The sequence below is a fragment of the Mastigoproctus giganteus genome, chromosome 8, assembly GCF_048544385.1.
Source record: "Mastigoproctus giganteus isolate SK-2022 chromosome 8, ASM4854438v1, whole genome shotgun sequence".
NCBI lineage: Eukaryota > Metazoa > Arthropoda > Arachnida > Uropygi > Thelyphonidae > Mastigoproctus > Mastigoproctus giganteus.
Genome location: NC_143582.1, coordinates 88449492 through 88469953, shown reverse-complemented (window position 1 = coordinate 88469953; position 20462 = coordinate 88449492). Strand labels below are relative to the sequence as shown.

General features: G+C 40.2%; 1 protein-coding gene across 1 annotated transcript in view; it reads right to left on the bottom strand.

Annotated features, from left to right (window-relative positions):
* LOC150081703 (bone morphogenetic protein 7-like) overlaps window positions 1-20462 on the bottom strand; it is a 241044-nt gene that overhangs the window by 84775 nt on the left and 135807 nt on the right. The window contains exon 2 of the mRNA XM_090379568.1: window positions 14103-14254. Coding sequence (XP_090235694.1) covers window positions 14103-14254 — 152 coding nt within the window. The remainder of the gene's footprint in view (window positions 1-14102; window positions 14255-20462) is intronic.

Genomic DNA, 20462 nt, shown 5'->3' with positions numbered 1-20462 from the left:
CCGCTGTCACTGTGGTGAGGAAGAAACATGGCATCACGTAGTTTATGAGTGCCCCTCCTATGAGGATGAAAGAATCAGATTCCACACTGAAGTTCAATGTAACCCGCGGAACATAGTGTGCATACCTGCTCTAGAATGAAACCATGTACCGAGACACTAATGTATTTCTGATGCAGAAATACCTCCTGTTATTGACAGTCGCAGTCGGCATGATTTTAATGATTTTGTTTATGTTTATGAATATAGGGATGTGTAGCTCGAGACCAAGACATATCTTCGATTCAGCGTTGACTAAACATTTTTCCGCTGTCTACCTTAGAAGCCAGAATTCAGCAATAAACAAAGCGTTTGAGGATGTGTGGGGTTGTCGGACCTCAGATTTCGGTCCCATACAGTAGTGAGCAATAGGCAGCTGATGTTCGTAATATATTTTATTTTTGTACACAAATCTCAAACGTGGGCTAGATGTTGCTTAGCTTATTTACGCGAAGCAGAGCCAGGTGGCTATTGAAACTTAGTTGATAGAAAAAAGTAACACCAAGATTAGTGTGCTGCCTAACGAGAGTTGTAGACACCTTCTCGTTAGGCAGATATAATAGGTATCCTGGCATGCAGATTCCGAGTGTCCAATAGAAAACGATCTGCCTCCTTACAGAACCGCAGATTATGCAAATTATCTGCAGTTCACATCACTTCGTTCCTGTTTTTTTTGGCTTGCTCAGTGGGACAGCCATATCTCCAGTGCTCAGGATGGCAGGTCATCGTCATTTAGATGATTCTTTGAGATGACGGGCCGTTTAACGATTTGAAGCCAGGCAGTCGCAGGTGGAGGTGGAACGTTGGCTTAGTGTTCCATGCAGTGTCATCTTGGCACTATGGAAGCAGTTTCAGGCGACAGGAACCATTACAAGAAGAGCTGGCCAAGGTTGCACGAGAGCCACGTCAACCAGAACAGACCGCTATCCGGCTCTAACAGCAAGACGAAACCCTATGATGTCTGTCATCAACTGTCGCTTGAGGTTGCCGCAGCCACAGGTGAAAACATTTCCAACCGGACCGTGTTAAGAAGCTCAATTCAAGTGGACTCTAGAAAAAAAAGCCAATTGTTTGTATCCCATTAACCCCAGATCACCGCAGAGCTCATCGAAACTGGTGCTATGAACATGTGACGTGGAGCCCTGACAACTGGGGTACAGTTCTGTTCTCTGATGAATCCCGTTTCAGCCTACAAACAGATTCAACAGATTCTAGACGTTATTTCATCTGGAGACAACGAGGAATGTGGTACCATCTTTCCAACATCAGAGAATGGGACACTTACGGTGGAGGTTGTATTCTCGTGTGGGGCAGAATAATGATCAACGACCTCACCCTTCATGTTTTTGATGAAGGTAAAAAGGTAAGCTGCAGCTATTATCAATCCACTGCAGGATGACGCAGCCTCCTCAACGATTCACATTGACGGAAATGGACCATAATCTGCCACGCTGGTCTAATGCGGGTTGGCAGATCAACCGTATTTAGCAGTCAGGAGCTTGAACCCCGGTCTACTCAAAGGGCGTGTGTACTGCACTCCCGCTGCTGAACTGCGCAGAAGTATCGAAAACAGATCCTCGAACCCTATGTGCGACTTTTTAGCTGTGCGATTGGCCCAGATTTTCTTTTCATGCACGACAATGCCACTGTATATAGGGCTCAAGTGGTGGAGGAAAGTGCAAATGTTTTAAGATGTTCTTTAGATTACACACACACACACATACACATTTTTAGGTATTGTTTTCTTGTTTTTAAAAATATTTTTTTTTCTTAATACAAGTACCTTTTTTTCCCTACAAATAAACCTTGTAATCTTGAATCTTGAATATCTTGAAACTGAAGATATTCAACGACTGCTGTGGCCAGCGCGATCTCCAAACTTAAATCCGATCGAACATATTATGGGACGCCTTTCGGCGTCACATTTCACGCCGACAGCCAATTCCTCGGTCACTTGGTGAGCTAAGGTCTGCACTGGTGAAAGAATGGGATTTGTTGCCACAGGAACTTGTAGACACCCTTATATCGTGCATGGTTCACCGCTGTCAGGCATATTTAGCCGTTGAAGGGGATCATACGCCGTGCAATCCTTGATCCAAGTGCATATTCTCAGTCAAATACTGGTTTGCCTGAACCTTCACTCATGACCATCGCATGTGATAAAGCAGTGGGCAACACAACGTCACCTAACGTTGCGTTGCCAATCACGTTATATGCAGCACTAATCACCCCAATTTTCCATCAGATCATAATAATGATCAAAATTGTGCCTCGAACGTAATGTATTCTCCACCTGAAGCCAGTCACTAGTCACAACAGATACTTTCCAAGACGAAGGTAATTCTCCAAGAATTAATGCCGAAATTAGTGTCGACGCCTCCTCTACAGCCAGACAGTGCAGATTTCGTGATCCACCTAATTTACCAATTGAGGATCTGAAGGATGAGGTCTATTCACTGAGGAACCAAAATAATCATATCACTCATATGCTCTCGGACCTCTGTTCTTTGGCGAGCCAAAATGGCAAGCTGACATCTCAGCCACCAATAATACTCAAAATGACAAAAACTACTCATCCAGTAAAACCTGGCTCCCACAAATGACCATATGGATGTCATCGCAGGGCAAATAGCACGTGACTTATACTGTAAATCCTCCTGGTGGTAGCTGTTCTTGTGTAGTACTTCTTAAGTTGATTCACCTACTAACCTGCAGTGGGTATCATCTGCCCTCATTTTCTGAGTTCCTTCTGTGAGACTGTCTCGCCACTCGCTCATCCGCAGTGAACTCGCCAATTCGTATCTGCTCAAATGGAGGGTAAATCGAGGAAATCGGCTGTAAACACAACCCTGCCAGTGACCAACAACCCTAAAATAGCAGAGCAACACGAAGAATCTCAAACTGAACCCCCCCATTAAGAAGAACAAAAAACCAACCGGTACCAAATTTAATCGGGAAACCAGGTCAAAATCTCAAAACAGAGGCCGAGCCCCCTAGACAAAAGGGCCCTTGTATACTGGTACTAGATGTGGACAAGGATCTCCCTCCAGAGGAATTGCAAAGCGAAATTTTCCACAGAAACCTGAAACAGGAACTCCCAGATGAAGAATCGACTTCTCACATAATCCCTAAATTCCAAACAAAAACCAGAGCTGGGCACACCATTAACTGGGTCTTTGAGCTATCACCCAAGGCCTGGAAGATCCTCTCCCAGCAAACAAGAATTTACATCAACTGGGGCAGCCACCGCTTTAGGGAGCATGTAGCCGTCCCCAAATGTTTCAGGTGCTGCCGTTTTGGCCACACCACGCACACGTGCAGGCAAAATCTGCCCACCTGTGGCCACTGTGCCGAAATGGGGCATGAGTACGCTACATGCCCCAGTAGGTCTCAACCTCCCACATGTGCCAATTGCAAGGCCCTAAAGGTGCTAGCCAACCATTCACTCCGTGACAGCAACTGCCCAGTTTATCTCAAATGGAACCCCCCCCTCTCCCAAACTGAATACACAGACATGAGACAACCTGACCTCCCTCTTGATCCCAACATGCCTGAGGGGACAGTTATCCAACAATCGCTACATCTCAAAGTAGCACTGGAGAACTTGCTCAAAGAACCAACTAACAGAGTTACAACACTTCTTAGGGCAGATATCGTCACCCTATGGAATAAACTGGAATCGCTGCTTATCCAGACTCACCTGGAAAGCGAAAAGGCAACTGCAAAATTGGAAGCCTACACTGACTGTGGAGTAAAACAAATGCGACAGCGCGACTCCACATATGCCCAAGCGCTGAGGAAGCCACCACCGGACTTTATTCCCGAATCTCAGGAACTGGGAAACAAGACAAACAATTCAGATGCCAATCTACGGACTACACTGAAGAAAATCCTATCACCCAGACCTAACCTAGTGGTACTTAAACCCCTTACCAATGAAGGTTGTTTGTCCAGTGAGCAGGTCAAGAAGACTGTCATGGACTCCTTGACAGATGACTTAAAGAACACTAAAATCAAGTCAATTCGCAAAACGCGAAATACAGGAGTAATTATAGAAACAGCCACAAAAGAGGATGCTGAACTGATTATCAAGAACCCTAAAATACCATCTCTGGGACTCCTGGCCGAGCCCCCTAGACAAAAGGGCCCTTGTATACTGGTACTAGATGTGGACAAGGATCTCCCTCCAGAGGAATTGCAAAGCGAAATTTTCCACAGAAACCTGAAACAGGAACTCCCAGATGAAGAATCGACTTCTCACATAATCCCTAAATTCCAAACAAAAACCAGAGCTGGGCACACCATTAACTGGGTCTTTGAGCTATCACCCAAGGCCTGGAAGATCCTCTCCCAGCAAACAAGAATTTACATCAACTGGGGCAGCCACCGCTTTAGGGAGCATGTAGCCGTCCCCAAATGTTTCAGGTGCTGCCGTTTTGGCCACACCACGCACACGTGCAGGCAAAATCTGCCCACCTGTGGCCACTGTGCCGAAATGGGGCATGAGTACGCTACATGCCCCAGTAAGTCTCAACCTCCCACATGTGCCAATTGCAAGGCCCTAAAGGTGCTAGCCAACCATTCACTCCGTGACAGCAACTGCCCAGTTTATCTCAAAGCCAGAAGTGCTCAACAGTCAAGAATAGATTATGGGGAGTAACAGACCAAACGTAAATATCCACACTGTGAAAATAGCACAACATAACGCTCAGAGGTCCAAGGCTGTTGCTGCACAACTGGTCAAAAAGGCAGATGAAGAGAACTTAGATGTGCTGCTTCTTCAGGAGCCATACACCCATAATAAGGAGGTAAAAGGCTACCCCTTGAGATTTAAAGTGGTCCAGGTTGATGGTGACACACCCTGGGCTGCGATCGTCGTTTGCAATCCCGAACTGACTGTCACCAAAATCACTGATCTGTATACTAGCTGGGCTGTGTGCGCCCATGTAATTTCACCACTGGGACAATTCTACTTAGTCTCGATATACTGTCGACCGGGGGAAGATATCCTTCCTGTAACCCGATATCTACAGACCATCCAGCTACAAATGCCAAATGCAAAACTCATTATAGGGGCTGATGTTAACTGCAGGTCCCCAGCCTGGCATAGCCGAACTCAAAATCACAGAGGAAATAGAAATGGCCAACGTCTTGAGGACTACTTATCTAACAGCAACCTAGTCATTCTAAACAAACCTAACTGCCTGCCAACTTTCTCAAGTACCCTGTGGGAAGCTACCATAGATGTCACCTTAGCCTCAAGCTCCATTGCTCAACACCTTGCTTCCTGGACAGTCCGTGAGGACTGGACCACCTCTGACCACAGGGTACTAACCTTCCAACTACACCGTTCACTAGTAACTCAACCAACCAACCGAACTCAACAAAGAAGATATGCCCTGAATAAGGCTGACTGGAACCTTTTTAAGGAGGAATTGACCAGTGCAGCTAGCCACTTCAATCCTAGCGGCCTCAGCCCAGACCAGCATCAACGCGCAATTACACAGCTCGTCACTAATGCTGCAAACAAGGCTATCAAAAAGAAGAGATTCACACCTAGTGCTGTCCCCTGGTGGTCACCAGAACTCCAGGCTCTTAGACGCGCAGTCATTTACCGACGAAAACGCTATCAACGTGCAAGAAGAACATGGCCTCCAGAAGAAACAGAAGCTTTACTGCAGCAATATCGAGTGACCAGGAACCAGTATACCACAACAATAAAACAGCGCAAAAGGCGCTCATGGGAAGCCCTGGTAAGCACTGAAGGGAACGCCGATCCCTGGGGGATTGTGTACAAAGTGACCACTAACAAGCTCCCCAGAGGCGAGGTCGTATCAACAACAAAATTACCAAACGGACTCTACACCAGATCGTGGCAAGATACTATCAATAATATTTTTTTTTTTTTTTTTTTTTTGCTTTTGTCCACCCCACTCCTCTCTGGTGAGGCACTGGGCATGCCACACTGTCATCAGGGGCCATCTTCCCTGTCGGCCCCCTTCTTCTGTTTCCTACCCTCCAGTCTTCTGCCTACCTCCCTTACTTTTCTCTTGCACAACTTTTTTTTTTTTTTATGTATGTGTGTGTATATATATATATATATATATATATGCCCCACAGGTCTAAATCTAAATACATCAAAATTATTGCCCGACCTATTTGGCCTTAGAACAAGTTATCAGCGAACAACCCTACGCTCTGTTAAAATTACAGCCGTTGCTCAAGAAACAGCGTTTATCTCATTCTCAAATCTGGTCCTAGCCACTGAAATCCCAGGAAAGTAGGTGGCAGGATCCGCCAGAGTACTCTATCATCAGTGGTGCACCCGGTCAGCCTCCCCGTGGCACGGTGTGGTAACGTCGGGTCCCACTAGGGGCTCGGCGGCTAATAGACCGGAGGAACAAAGGGCACAACACAATATACAGCACATGACCCCCACATACTTCAAATCTCTGGCCCGATACAATGTATACCCGCGGAGATGGGAGAAATCCCAGGAGCCGTTAGACACTAACATACCTTACACCTTACACCTTACACCCAAATCCACTCAAGACAATCACTAGGGAGATCTGCAGATACTCCGACTGAGCACATTAGCAGGGACCGATCATGCACTCATCAGAAGGACATACTCAGACACTCCGTGGCTGGTGAGCATCCACAGCTGTACGCTATTGAAGAAATATCCCAACGAGAGAACCGACCAGGAAATAACAAAGACTCCCTACTTACCCAAGACCTAAACAATAATTTTACACCTCAAGTCCTTCTAGTGATACCTACGTCCCATCTGGAGATATACAAAATTCCCTTATTCCAGCAGCCAACCCCGCCTCAAATTCCTCAGGATGCCGCCGAGCTACCAATATTGATTGCCCTCCCCATCATGCTGTTATTTCTAACCAGACCTCTTTATCCCGCCAAGTAACAGCCTCCAAATCTCATCTGACACAGGCCGAGAAATATAATATCTCCGTCGTTCCCACCAGAGCCAAGATCTTCGCCTCCAGATTTGGACCTAGAACCTCTCCTGAATCTATTAGGATAATGTTTATTAAGGAGCATAACCTTTCAGTTCAGGTTAAACGGCTTAAAAGTCGGCAAACATCCTATTCTTCCTTCCTTATAATGTGTTCACCCTCTGTCTACCAAAACGTTGTTCCCAAGGAATATATATCAGACCATTTTTTGAGGAAAACAGACCCCATTAACAATATCAACTAATCCACCCTCCTCGATAGCAATCAAGGCCTCTAGGAGACAGGTATATTCGCTCCACGCTCCAGGTATTGTCTCAAAACGTGTGCAGCATAAGTCGCAATTATACTAGTGGTGAACCACATCGGCATCATCAAACTGATTCCATCAGCCTGCAATCACCAGTGATAAACAGTTCGGGAATGCTCATCCCAACATAGGTCACGAATCGACGAACTCGAAAGCATGCCTTCAATAAAAACACTAGAGGTATGTGCCTTAAAAAGATCCCCAGGAATTATGCAGTCAGAGTCTTGTATCGGAATGTTAGAAGCTTTCGCAACAAGCTGGATACCGTTGACCAAATTCTCCTCGCCAATGATATCGATATCCTCTGTGTCACTGAGACCTGGCTCGATAAAGACCAAGATATTTTATATCCGGTGTTCCAGCTGAATATAAATCTGCTTTCACTTCTAGAGTTGAGCAAAGAGGAGGCGGTGTTGCAATTTTCTTTAAGAGCTCACAAACTTCACTTATTCATCAAGTCTCTAGCTAAACATCAGCATACGAAGCTCTTGCTGTTACTCTCAGCTACCGTAGGGTACTCATAGATTTAATTGTTATATATATACCTCCAGCACCTTCTTATGAAGCCATCTATGAAATATCTAATTGGATCAACAACCAGCTTCATCCTTCAGCCTTGCACTTCATCTGTGGAGACTTTAATCTTCCTCTTCAGCTAGCTAACCTTCAGCAAACGCTCCTATCAAAATTATCTTGTACAAGGTTACAAATGATCAACGATCTCCCGACCAGAGGTAACAACCAATTAGATCTCATCCTTGCTTCTTTTCCTTGCACACCTGATTACCTGCCAGAGACTTATTTCAGTTCGGACCACAAGCCAGGTGTTCTTTTACACATACCCACTCCAAACTTAAATGTTGTGAATTCGACTAATACCAAAATAATAGTAAGTCCCAGGTTTTTGAGTATTTCTAAATGTGTTGAGACTGCTTCTGTCATCCCATGGACAGTCTTAGAAAATTGTGATCTCGAAATTGCAGTGAATTTGCTTACTAGTTGGCTTAAGCCTATTGCGACCTTTGCAGCATCAAAGAGAATTTCCATCATGCCTCGGTCCAGAGCATGGTGGACTCTCCTTCTTAATATGAGTTTCAAGTTAAAGCAGCATCTGCACAAAATGTGGAAGCAGTCGCATAGTGTCCAAGACAGGATAGCCTACTCCAGAGCTCGCGCAACATTTAATAAGCAGAAATCTCAAGCAATTAAGCATTACATGGATAGAAAAATGCCCCTACTATGAGTGGCCTTCTGATTTCCCCCTAAATCTTGAACCTCACCAGTGGCATGTCTTCATATCTAGATTTCCCCGGAACACTTAACAATGTCCTGATCTTCATACACCAACAACTAGAATCCCGCCTGACACTCTGTCTGAAGTATCAATCTCCAGGGAACAGCTTATTGCTGCCATTAATTCTACATCAACTTCTGCTATGGCAGGTGCGGACGGAATCTCCCAATTCATTATCAAATGTCTTAGCCCATATATTTTTGCGCCTCCGTAGCCAGGTGGGCAGGAGCAGTAGTGCGTAGCACACGCTTCTTGATCAGACCGGGGTTCGAGCCCGTCACCACCAAATACGGAGGATGCGGGAAGGTCAGGGAATGACCACCGCATATCCCCGGAGTCTTAGTTGCTAATGCTCCTAAAAACCAAATAACAACAACCATATATTTTGGATCCCCTTCTAACTATTTTAATGCTATTTTGTCAAGACGTTTCTTTCCCCAACAGTGGAACATCTACCTTGTGAAGCCTATTTCCAAAATTCGATCTCCTCCACTTCTTAAGCATTACCGGCTAATCTCCAATGCCTCAAGTCTTCTTAAGCTCCTTGAGAAGGTTCTTCTCCCCGTCTCCCCATACATCAGCCTCTTCAAATCCATTACTCCCTTCCGCAAAGATCCACTGTGACTAATCTCTTAGCCACCACCAGCTCTATCCTCTCTGCGTTTGAATCCCAAGCAGAGCTTGGAGTCACCTATGTAGAGACTTTGAAGCAGCTTTCGACTCTATAAACGTTCCTGCAATGCTGAAGCTGCTTTCAGACCACTATCAGATCAAGGGAGACACTCTACAGTTCCTTACGTCACTCTTTCAAAACAGAATAATCCAGCTTACTGTCCATGCGCACATACACGAGCGAAGTATCTCTTCAGGCGTGCCACAGGATGGTGTCTTATCTGGGCTCTTGTTTACAGCACTTATCTCTCCACTTGTTGAGTCCAGGTATGATACCCTATGTTATGCAGATGATATAAAGCTCCTCACAACAATTTCTCCATATGATGATCTTCTCATGATAACAGGATCAATTAATAATACACTCACGGAAATTGAAATATACCTGAACCAGTTCGGATTAAAAATAAACCCAGAAAAATCTGAATTAATGTATTCTCTTTAAAGAAAACGCCTTCTTATATTCAGCCAATTCTGCGTAATTCTCTTATTCCCATCGTCAATAAGCATACTGATCTCGGGGTTGTGTTTGATCCTAAGCTTTTCTTCAGTTACCACATAGACAAGCTCTTCACCCTGGCAGCTCGACTCCGATGAATTGCCAAACAGCATTTACATTATATCAATGAAGCCGCAACTACTAGAAAATATTTAAAAACCACAGTATACTCTCCGCTTTTATATGCTGCAGAGGTATGGGCATCAGCTGCCACTAGCACAATCAGGCCACTTTTTTCTGCTGAGTTTTGCCTCTTAAAATGGGCCATAAACAAACATAAACTTCCTTCACAGCTAAGGACGACTGAAATGGCCAGCTTGAGTCAAATTCACAGGCTCCCCACGCTGATTAAGGTGAAATGTCTTACCACGACTATCAAAATGATGGTTGGCGAGATTTCGGCACCATCATTCTGGGATCTGTGCTTCTGGAGAGTCTCTCAGAGCAACTCCAACTCTATGCCCACATCTCAGCCGTCTCCACCTATCCGATAGGTTCCTGCCTTTTCAGCTACTTTCATGTGCCCAATCTTTGGATGCTGACCTTAATAAGTACGCTTCTGACAAGGAATACAGACGTCTCATCCTTGAATTGTACTTCCCTGTCCCTGCTCCTTCTCCTCAAAGCTCGTCTTAATACCGCAAACCAACAATACCGCCTGATGTGAAGATGGCATTATAACTTTTCAGTATGACAGTGTTGTTTGTTTGTGTGTGTTCTTATATCGGGGTGGCTCCTAGGCGTTAGCCCATCTCCACCTTTGTACTCTGTTATGGTGCAGAAACTCTGCATAATGGGCCTGAAAAAGTGTAAGTGTATGTGCGTAAATATTGATGTATATTGTTTTGTTTGTGTCAGGCTACTATGCCACCAGGATGCAGCGAACACGTGGTCAGCTGCAGCCTGGTCCCCCATCCCTAGCACCGGGCCTGGGTCAACAATCATCCTTGTGTTCCGGTGTAATTACCACCGAAAATCTCGCACAGTATGACATTGAGTAATGATGAACTAACTACTTCTGTTCAGTGCAAAGAACGTTGCCTGTTTATATTACTATTGTATATGAAATGATTTGTTTCCGCCAATATCTTCTTTATATATTGTACTGTAAATAACTGTATTATACTTGGAGTTTTGAGTTGTACTTCCATATATGCATTTCCTTATTTTCATATATTAATGCTCTCTATTTATATTGTATTATTACTCTTAACCCCTGGCCTGGTGGCCGTGAAGGGCAACATTGCAATGTACCCCTAAATGTATTGTATTATCATTATTATTATTATTGAAATAAAGATTTCTTTTTTTTTTCTACTGGTGTAATGTGACCATATTTTCGAGCACCTTGTATCGACTTCTGTAATGAAACCTTTTTGGTAATTCTTATACGACCCCTATAAATATCCCTTATACCTGTCCGAAGTTTCTCGCTTTCTCCTTATTTCATCGTTATTCTATGGTATATCACCATACTAATTTTTTCCCCATCTTCTTCGCAAGCTGCACGAGTTACACCAGGTTTTTTGCGTGTTCTGTTAATTTTGTCTAGCAGTGTAGTAAGATATTTTGCTAGGAATTTGTTAGGATGTTTTTCTTTTGTACAGAGCAGCTGGGGTTAGGTACCGGCTGATTTCCTGTAAGTTTTCTTTCTTCCTTTTTTTTCTTTTCTTATCTGAAGAAAAGGCAATGTTTTACAAAATAGATTTTAATGCAGCGTAGTGCCTTCATTGGTCTCAAATACAAATAGTGTCGAATTTAAGCATAAGGATTAAACTGGTCCCATAATTTATGGATCGCATAAAAAAATAATTTCTAAAAGTGCAAATGTTTTAAGATGTTCTTTAAATTACACACACATACACATTTTTAGGTATTGTTTTCTTGTTTCTAAAAATATATTTTTTTCTTAATGCATGTACCTTTTTTCCCCTACAAATAAACCTTGTAAGTGGTTATTTAATACGCAAAGACTAAGAATTTCCGAAGTCCGGCTTAGTCGAATAAGACTTCAGAAATTGTAGTTATCCGATCTCAGTAGAGGGAGTACAGTCTTCCCCCGTGAGTTATTCCTGAGTTCTTTCAGCGTGTACAACGAGTAAATCTGCTGGCGAACACACGTTCTCTCATACAATAACACACATTGACCACTACAGGAGCACAATGTCGCTGTCTCATGGGACGAACGTGGTCTCCTAATCCTAACAACCTGGATACGCGATTATTATTATCGAAGAGAAATATGAACTTGAAGAAATTAATGCGATTATTCTTTTTGAATGTAAATATTTTCTATCCTGCAGGTGACGATAGCGATTTGTAGAAGAAAGATTCTGCCGCGCGGTGCAACTGTGTATTTCTTATGTGCATATAACTCACTCATGGAATCATGCCCATCATTACACTGATATCCAGTGTTTGCAGGTTAATTAGACTCACAGAAGGACAAAGTTACTTGAAACTGTCACCGACGATATTTTAATGGGTATGGTGATGTGGTTTCACTTTTCTGATAATTCCAAAATGCAATCCATTTGATAAGCAGAATTAATGATTATTTTTATCAGTACCATTATGGTGTCAGAATCTGTGGCTAAATTCCAAATGTTAATACGTACCGAAACGGTTGAAAGGTAGCCAGTGAAAGTGTCGCCTAGCAACCGCTATTCTCAATTCAGTGTTATCGATGAATGGAGGATTTGTAGCGGTTGTTTTATCAAAAGAAGTCTATGAATAGAACACACTCTGAAAATAGTTTTTGCACAGTAACCTAGCAATAATAAAATCCAGTGCAGTTTGTGCCGGTGAGCAATTTCTAAAAAAATGAAATATCTGATAGGTCACGCAACTGGTTAAAAACACTGTTAATATGTTTTTTTTTTTCCTTCTAAGTTTTATCTGTCTTGCTTTCTGTCTCTTTATCAATGCTAAACTTTATTGCAATGATTATAAGTAATTACACAGTGTAATTTAATACAGAATTTTCCTTCACGGTTAGTACCTTTATTTTCCTCTAATATTTAGAAATATCAGATATAAAAGTCGTAGCCTTTGATCCATAGGTTTAAGTAGGGGTACAGAACCTGGCTTAGTAAAAATATCTAGCAATGGAAAAAATGGAGGGAACATGGAATAATTTAGGATGAACTTTATGCCTTTGCATAATATCCAGAGAAGGATATGATGTAACTGGCTTTTGTTAATTTGGCGGCTCAATACAATCTAAACGAACATTAATAGGGTGAAGCATTTACGTACAAGTAGTGCAAATTCTTTTTATACGAAGAAGCTATAACGGAAACTGTTTGGAAACATTCATATTATAAAACGGATCACCACGAATTGCTTTAATCTTGTATTATTATTTGTAATATTATTTTACTCTTATTAATCTTCCAAACACAATTCTACACCCCCACCCTTTTTTGTTCCTTATCTTTAGGCTAATGCAACGGAATGGAAGTTCCTCTGTGAAAGAGAAAAAGAGAGAGAGAGAGAGAGAGAGAGAGAGAGAGAGAGAGAGAGAGAGAGAGAGAGAGAGAGAGAGAGAAAAAAAAAGAAAGGTATGCGCGGTACTAAGTACATTATTTGCTTAACCAAGGCTAACTGAAATAGACTATGCCAGTTGTTAGCTTTAAAAGAGAAAGATCGTGTCCAAAATCCACAGGCTGCCAAGCATTTGAAAAAATAAATGTAGAAATTTTTAATATACTAGTCAATAATTGTATTTTAATCAATCAGTTACATCAATATGCGCAATGGAAGGAAATGAAAGCGAAAATTGCTGGTAAGATGCCAAAATTTGGGGGAATCCTTTTGGGATACTATGCGATACCCACTGTGGTCTAGAATCATTCTCAACCTCTGCTCCTTCGGGACAAACACAACGGACTATTGTCATGTACTTGACACACACCCTACTGAACATAAAAAAGCGGAATATTTAAAGTATTACTTTATGAACTTATTACAATTAAATCCTGTTGATCTGGAATAGTAGTGCGAAAACTGTGAGTCGCAACTTATGTTCAAAGTTTTGCGATATTCATTTTGCGCTAAGATAGCTATAAATAAAATGCCCATGAAAGAAAGAAAGTGGTGAGCTCCAGAAATTGTAAAATAAATAAATAAATAAAAATATGTATACACTTCTTTGAGAATAAAGAAGACAACTAAAAATAAAAAAAATGCGTATTCAGATTTAGTTTTTATGTTAGTTATCAGAGGAATTGACTTCGTTCTTTAAACGAGCGCGCACACGCACACATGCACACACGTTTCCTTTTGAAGTATACAGTTAGTACAGCTTACCTCAAGTAAATGAGAACGATTTTTTGGAAGTTTGTCGATAGCTTTAGAACGAGGTTTTAGTTTATATAGATGGAATTCTGCTTCAAGAATTTTTTCTGTCAGGGGAACATTATGCGTGACGTTGAAAATAAAGTGCATGTGGTGAGAAATATCTGAAAGAAAAATAATATATTATACTAGTGCAATATTTATAACCGGAATTCTAAAGGTACCAAAAATAATAATAAAATAATAAAAGATCCAAATCTAAAACTGAAAACTATAGCAAGATAACGTACAAGGAAAACAAACTTTTTGTGTTTGTTTTCCTTGTACTTCATAGATAGATCATTTTGGTTGCGAAGGCGATGCCACAGCAGGCCATTAAAGAAAAAAGAAAGTGCAGTGTGTTTTTAGCTTGATGCTACAAATTCATCGTAATTTATCGTCGGATGTTTAGGAATGATCCACCAAGTGTTCCAAACTTTTATTTGTGGATGGAACAGAAAGTTCAGAAAACTTGGAAGTTTACTGCATGATAAAGGTAGCAGATGGCCTAGAGCGTTTGTCGAAGTTGAGGAGCATATTTGTAATGCATTCCATGGAAGCCCAAGAAAGTCAATTTGATGCTCTTCATGAGACCTTCAAATTCCGAAATCAACAATACACAATGTTCATAAAAAGGCTTCAGTGGTTATTTCTGTATAAAGTTGAAGTTATAAACAACAGACAGGCCAGCACGTGAATTATTTCCCTCCACAATACTGGAGTTAATTGAAGAAGACGACGTTTCCTGCAAACAGCGTACTTTTCTGATATAGCAACTTTTCATGGTTCAGGACATATTACTCAGCACAGTGTTTGCATATGGCAGTCTAAGAACCTACATGTAGTGTGTGAAAAAATGTGTAATGGTCAGAAGGTCAGTGTGTTGTATGGACTTCCTCATGATATGATTATTGGCTTATTTTTTAACTCTGAAAAGTCAGTTAACGGAACAACCTATTTTGACCACACCTTTTAGAAAATTATGGCTTCCAAGTTGGAAGAATATCCGACTTATATATATATATATATATATATATATACCAAATTTATTTATATATATATCAAAATACCAATGGGATGGGGTCCTCCCATTGGTATTTTGATGTACATGACACTCTTGATGCCGTTTTCCCAAATCGCTAGATAACGATAAGTGGTGAACCGATTGAATGGCTGCCTCGGTCACTTGACATAACTCTGTTCAACAACAGTTCCTGATTTTCCAATATTAATAACAAGAATAATTGAAGCAATCTATTCAATTTCGCCACCTGAAATGCTAAGAAATCGTAGGTGTACATTGCTTAGCATTTCAAGAGTACAGATTTGACAACCTCAGAGCTACAAGAGGGACACACGTTCATTGATGTGCAAAAAAACCTTATGAGCTATTATTTGAATTTGTGAAAACAGTTAATGTAAATATGCATCTGTTCAAAAGTTATGGACTTTTAATAAAAGACTTTAATTGACATCCTATCCTATGTTTCTTCTAAAGCATAAAAAAAAACATACACACACACAGGATAAAAATTAAATAGATTTTTTTAATCACATGAATAATTTAATAGAACTAATTTAATCACATGAATTTTATTGCGTAAAAAAGTGTTTTGTAGAGTAAACTAAACTTCTACACGATAGAACTGCTTAATAATTGACATTTTTAGATTTTTGTTGGATATCGTTATCAGGCCTAATCAGAAAAGATTATGCGGTAGTTCCCAACTTAACTGAGTAAAAGGGTTATCTGTTTGGGAGTTTTATATAATGCTTTTTACACAATAAAATTCACTTAACCCTCCTATTGTGTCTGGTTCAATATGACCCAGTCGCCTTCTTTTAATGCCCATAAATCCTATATTTATTTAAATATTTTGTTGCCGCTCTATAACTTTTACTAATTTACTCTAATAACGGTGTACCTAGATTTACAAAAAAATTTTACAGTTAGTTTTTTTTTATAAATGTAATTGTTGCACTTATTGTGCTCTGGTCAATATGACCCGACGATTAGTTTGTTAAAATTTAAGGAACGAGAAGGGAAATATCATCATAAATTATCGTATTTTATTGATTTTGTTTTATTTTCATAGAAATAACTTACATTACCACGTTTCTTGAATAAGTTTCAACATGTGCGTTATGTGAGCGCGGTGAACGACAAGTTGATGCCTGTTGACGCTGGGGAGGGGGGGGCTTGTTGGTACCTTCTCGCATATATCTGCCAGTGTGCACTTGTGTGTCAGTTTCTTGGTAAACATCAAGCGTGGTGCTAACAGTAGGAAGAAATTGTTGAAGAAGTGTACTAAGAGATCGTTGACGGACAGTGAAATTGAGAATATTTTGTATGCTTCTGATGGTAATGATAGCACTTCTGAAGAAGAGAATCAGTTATCTGAAGCAGAGGTGCGTAGTAACTCGGATGATGAAGAAGTGTAACCTACGATTTCAGACGAAGCTATTATGGCTAATTACGTAACCTCAAAAAATGGCAGTATAGTGTGGAACTGCAACACACCTAATCAACAAGGAAGATTTTCGTCAGAAAATATTATTACGTTGAATCCTGGACCGACAAGGTACGCTACGTCTAGAATATATGTTATAAAATCCTCCTACTGCTTATTGTTTATGCCAAAAATTGTAAACTTAATTTTGAAGATGTCAAATTTAGAAGGAAAAAGAATTTATGGTGACCAGTTGCAAGAACTAACAGTAGTCGAATTAGAAGCATATTTCAGCCTACTGCTTTTAGATGGAGTGTACAAATCTCATGGGGACAGGGTGGTGGTTAATTACATAATGACGGTACGTTACTGCAACAAGATATAGAAAAATTACGCAGATGGGGGCTAAGAAATGGCAGTTGAAGTTTAATATTGACAAATTCAAGAAATTGCATATGGATAACTACAAACGCAGATTAACGAACCTACTCTGTTGTACATCATCATCATCATATGTTAATGTATATATGGTGGCACCCGGGCAAGCGCCCATCTCCACCCAGTATCATATATCCAAAAAAGAACTACTACTAATAGGGAGGGAAAGCTTTATCGCCACCAGGAGGCATAGACTCAAGCGTGACTACCCCTGGTGCTCGTCCCTTGACACCTGTAGCCAGACCTGGATCATCTCTGTCGGTATTAAGTACCATCTCCACGCCCATTGGATGTAGTGCAATTCCAATGGGCATCATCTTCCCCACCTCCTAGGGGCCTAACCCAGGAGGTCCTAAAAAACCCAATAATAATAATAATATCAACAGAAATATTAACACTATTAAGAGTAGAAAAAAAAAACCACATGAAAAAAACCACGTCAGACCACATGAAGTGGCAACAAGCAACAACATCAACCAGTATACAGAATACCTAAAAAATATCCACCAACACTTGTAACCTTCTTCTCTTCCGAAATACTAACTCACAAAAATTACTAAACTTATTAAAATTAGACTTAGTCTCTATGTAATGAGGCTCAAATCATCTTCCAAAATATAATAATTCATTCCTGAGCAATTGGCGATATTCCTCATACGATAAACAGTCGTACAATACATGATCCCAACTTTCCTTATTACGACCGCAATTACAATTTGGCTGGGTTTCCAGACTAAGATCATATAACGTACTCCTTAAGGATCCATGTCCTGTTAATATATAGGACGTCAACATATTAGGAAAACACCGCTGCTTATTCTGGTATGTAAAATGAACTCTTAGAATAAATAATCGGTAACCCCCCTGTTACACTTACATCCCATCTGTCCTGCCATATTTCCAGGAGTTTACTAACAATCTCAAATCTCATGGGGAGGCAACCTCCAGCCAAATTTCTTGGGGAGGCAACCTGCAGCCAATGGGATGGAAATGTAGGCCGCCCTATATTCAGGGCAACGATGTCCCTACAACGATTCCATGTAATTTCGCGAATAATTCGCTTTGACGATAAAGGAACTCGATCACAACGGCGCCAGGCTGATAAATTAGCTGCCATACGGGACTTGTGGGATGAATGGGTTACAATTCTACCTACGGTCTATAATGCTAACGAGATGAGCAAATGGTACCTTTTAGAGGCCGTTGCCCATTTAGGCAGTATATAGCCAACAAGCCAGCCAAATACGGAATCAAGATTTGGACTTTATGCGATTCTGTAAACGCTTATGCATATAACATGCAAATATACCTCGTAAAAAAAGAAGGTGAACCTCCAGAAAAAGGCCAAGGTAAAAGAGTTGTGCTATTTTATTTTTTTACATCTTACGAACTGGGGCAGATGCTATAACATACACATGCAGACGACAAACTGAAAGATGGCCAATGTTTATCTTTTATAATATCATGGATGTTTCTGCTTACAACGCCTATGTTCTGTGGTGCGAAGTAAAGTTTGCCAGCATTTCAACCTGGAATGCTGACAAACTTAGAAAACGTCGACTATTTCTTGAAGAACTGGGTGATTCCTTGATCACCCAGTTCTCCCTTACTGCAAGAAAGAAAACACCTTCCTCGAAGTATTCCTGCTGCTGAAATGGTTAGAAGGGCACGACCATCAACCAGCACTGCCAAAGCAAGGGAGCAGCCGACCACAAATAAATGTAAAAGATGTAATTTTTGTCCCTCTTCAAAGGACAACAAAACCAATATACTATGTTGTGATTGCTCAAAATACGTATGTAAAGCTCATGTGCCAAGACAATAAAAAACTGTCTTGGCACATAAATGTTATGATATAACTTGTTTTTCAGATGTATGTAACAATTGTTTTTCCATTACTTCCGTTCATAAAAAAACTTTTGGTCAATAAATGCTACATATATTCTTATTTATTTTATTATTTAGTAAACACATTACTGCCATATCAATTTAACACGAATAAAACGACACCCATAGACGCTTGGGTCATATTGACCCGAACACAATAAGTGTAACCAAAATGCGAACACAATAAGTGTAACCAAAATGCGAACACAATAGGAGGGTTAAACAAATTACATGGTTTAATTAGTGTTATGCACCTTTTAGTTATTTATTATTACGTCCTACTCTTTATTACGTCCTTCATATTATATTCCTATTATTTGTAAAAGAATAAGAGAAGTTTACCTCAATATGATACGTAGAACACTTCTGTATGATACTCTCCAGAAATTAAAACGAAAACAATTAAAAACAAAATCGAAAATCTTACCTTACAGTAAGAAATAATTAACGATAATTAAAAATCAAATGAACACAATTAAAATCAAATGAATGCAATTAAAAATCAATTTAACGCAATTAAAAATTAAGTAAAAAATTAATTTAACGCAATTAAAAATTAAGTAAAAAATTAATTTAACGAAAAAAAATGCAAAACGATTTTCCTGCCTGAAGCTGACAATGCTTTTCGATCGTATGTCGTGATCACAGGAATGAAACGATTTTTTTTTAAATTGTTTTCGTTTTAATTTCTGAAGTATATCATACGGAAGTATTCTACATTATCATATTATATTGCGATAAACTTCTCTTATTCTTTTACAAATATTAATATCAACGCAGAACGTATTGAGCATTATAGCTCTGGTTCATACTATTATATTCCTATTATATATCTTTTCTATTATATTCCGCCCTTCTTATTATATTACGTCCTTCTCTCAACACTTTAAAACACCGAATAATTTTTTCACGGGTCATGAAAAACACCTGTTGGTAACGCATATCTGCAAACCTATCGGATTTGAGGTGGAAACTCCATTTTTTTTTTTTTACTTATTCATGTGGAAATGTTAGATATACTGTAATGTAAATTGTATTTTCTTTATACGTGTGGTAATAAGCTACATTTAATTTATCTTTCAGTAAGATGCCAAAGAGATACGATGGATGTAGTATGTACAAACATTCATTTCCAATACAACGCGATATAGAATGTATATAATGCAAAACAATATTTATCGAAACTTAAAAAAAATTGGGGTGGGTTGTGTACGGGGACGCAACCCCAATCGTTTAACGCGTGAATCCGTCTTTGTGTTATTAGAGGAAGGGTAAGATGTAAATGAATAAAGTCTTGGTGGTTTAAGTGAAGTATAATTTTATTTTTCAAAGGCCGATGATAGGAGAAGTAAGATACATGTGGCATAGTATTTACATCGATGTTTCTTACAAAGGTTAAAGATATACAAGTGTTGCCCAGAGTAGTGGGCGATATAGAAATGTACTTCAAGTTGAACTCACGTTGAACTTTTGAATTTTTCTTTCCAATGATATACGTTTCTTACATTTCTGTTCATATTTCCTTTAGCAATATAATTTTTGCATTTTTTTCGACATT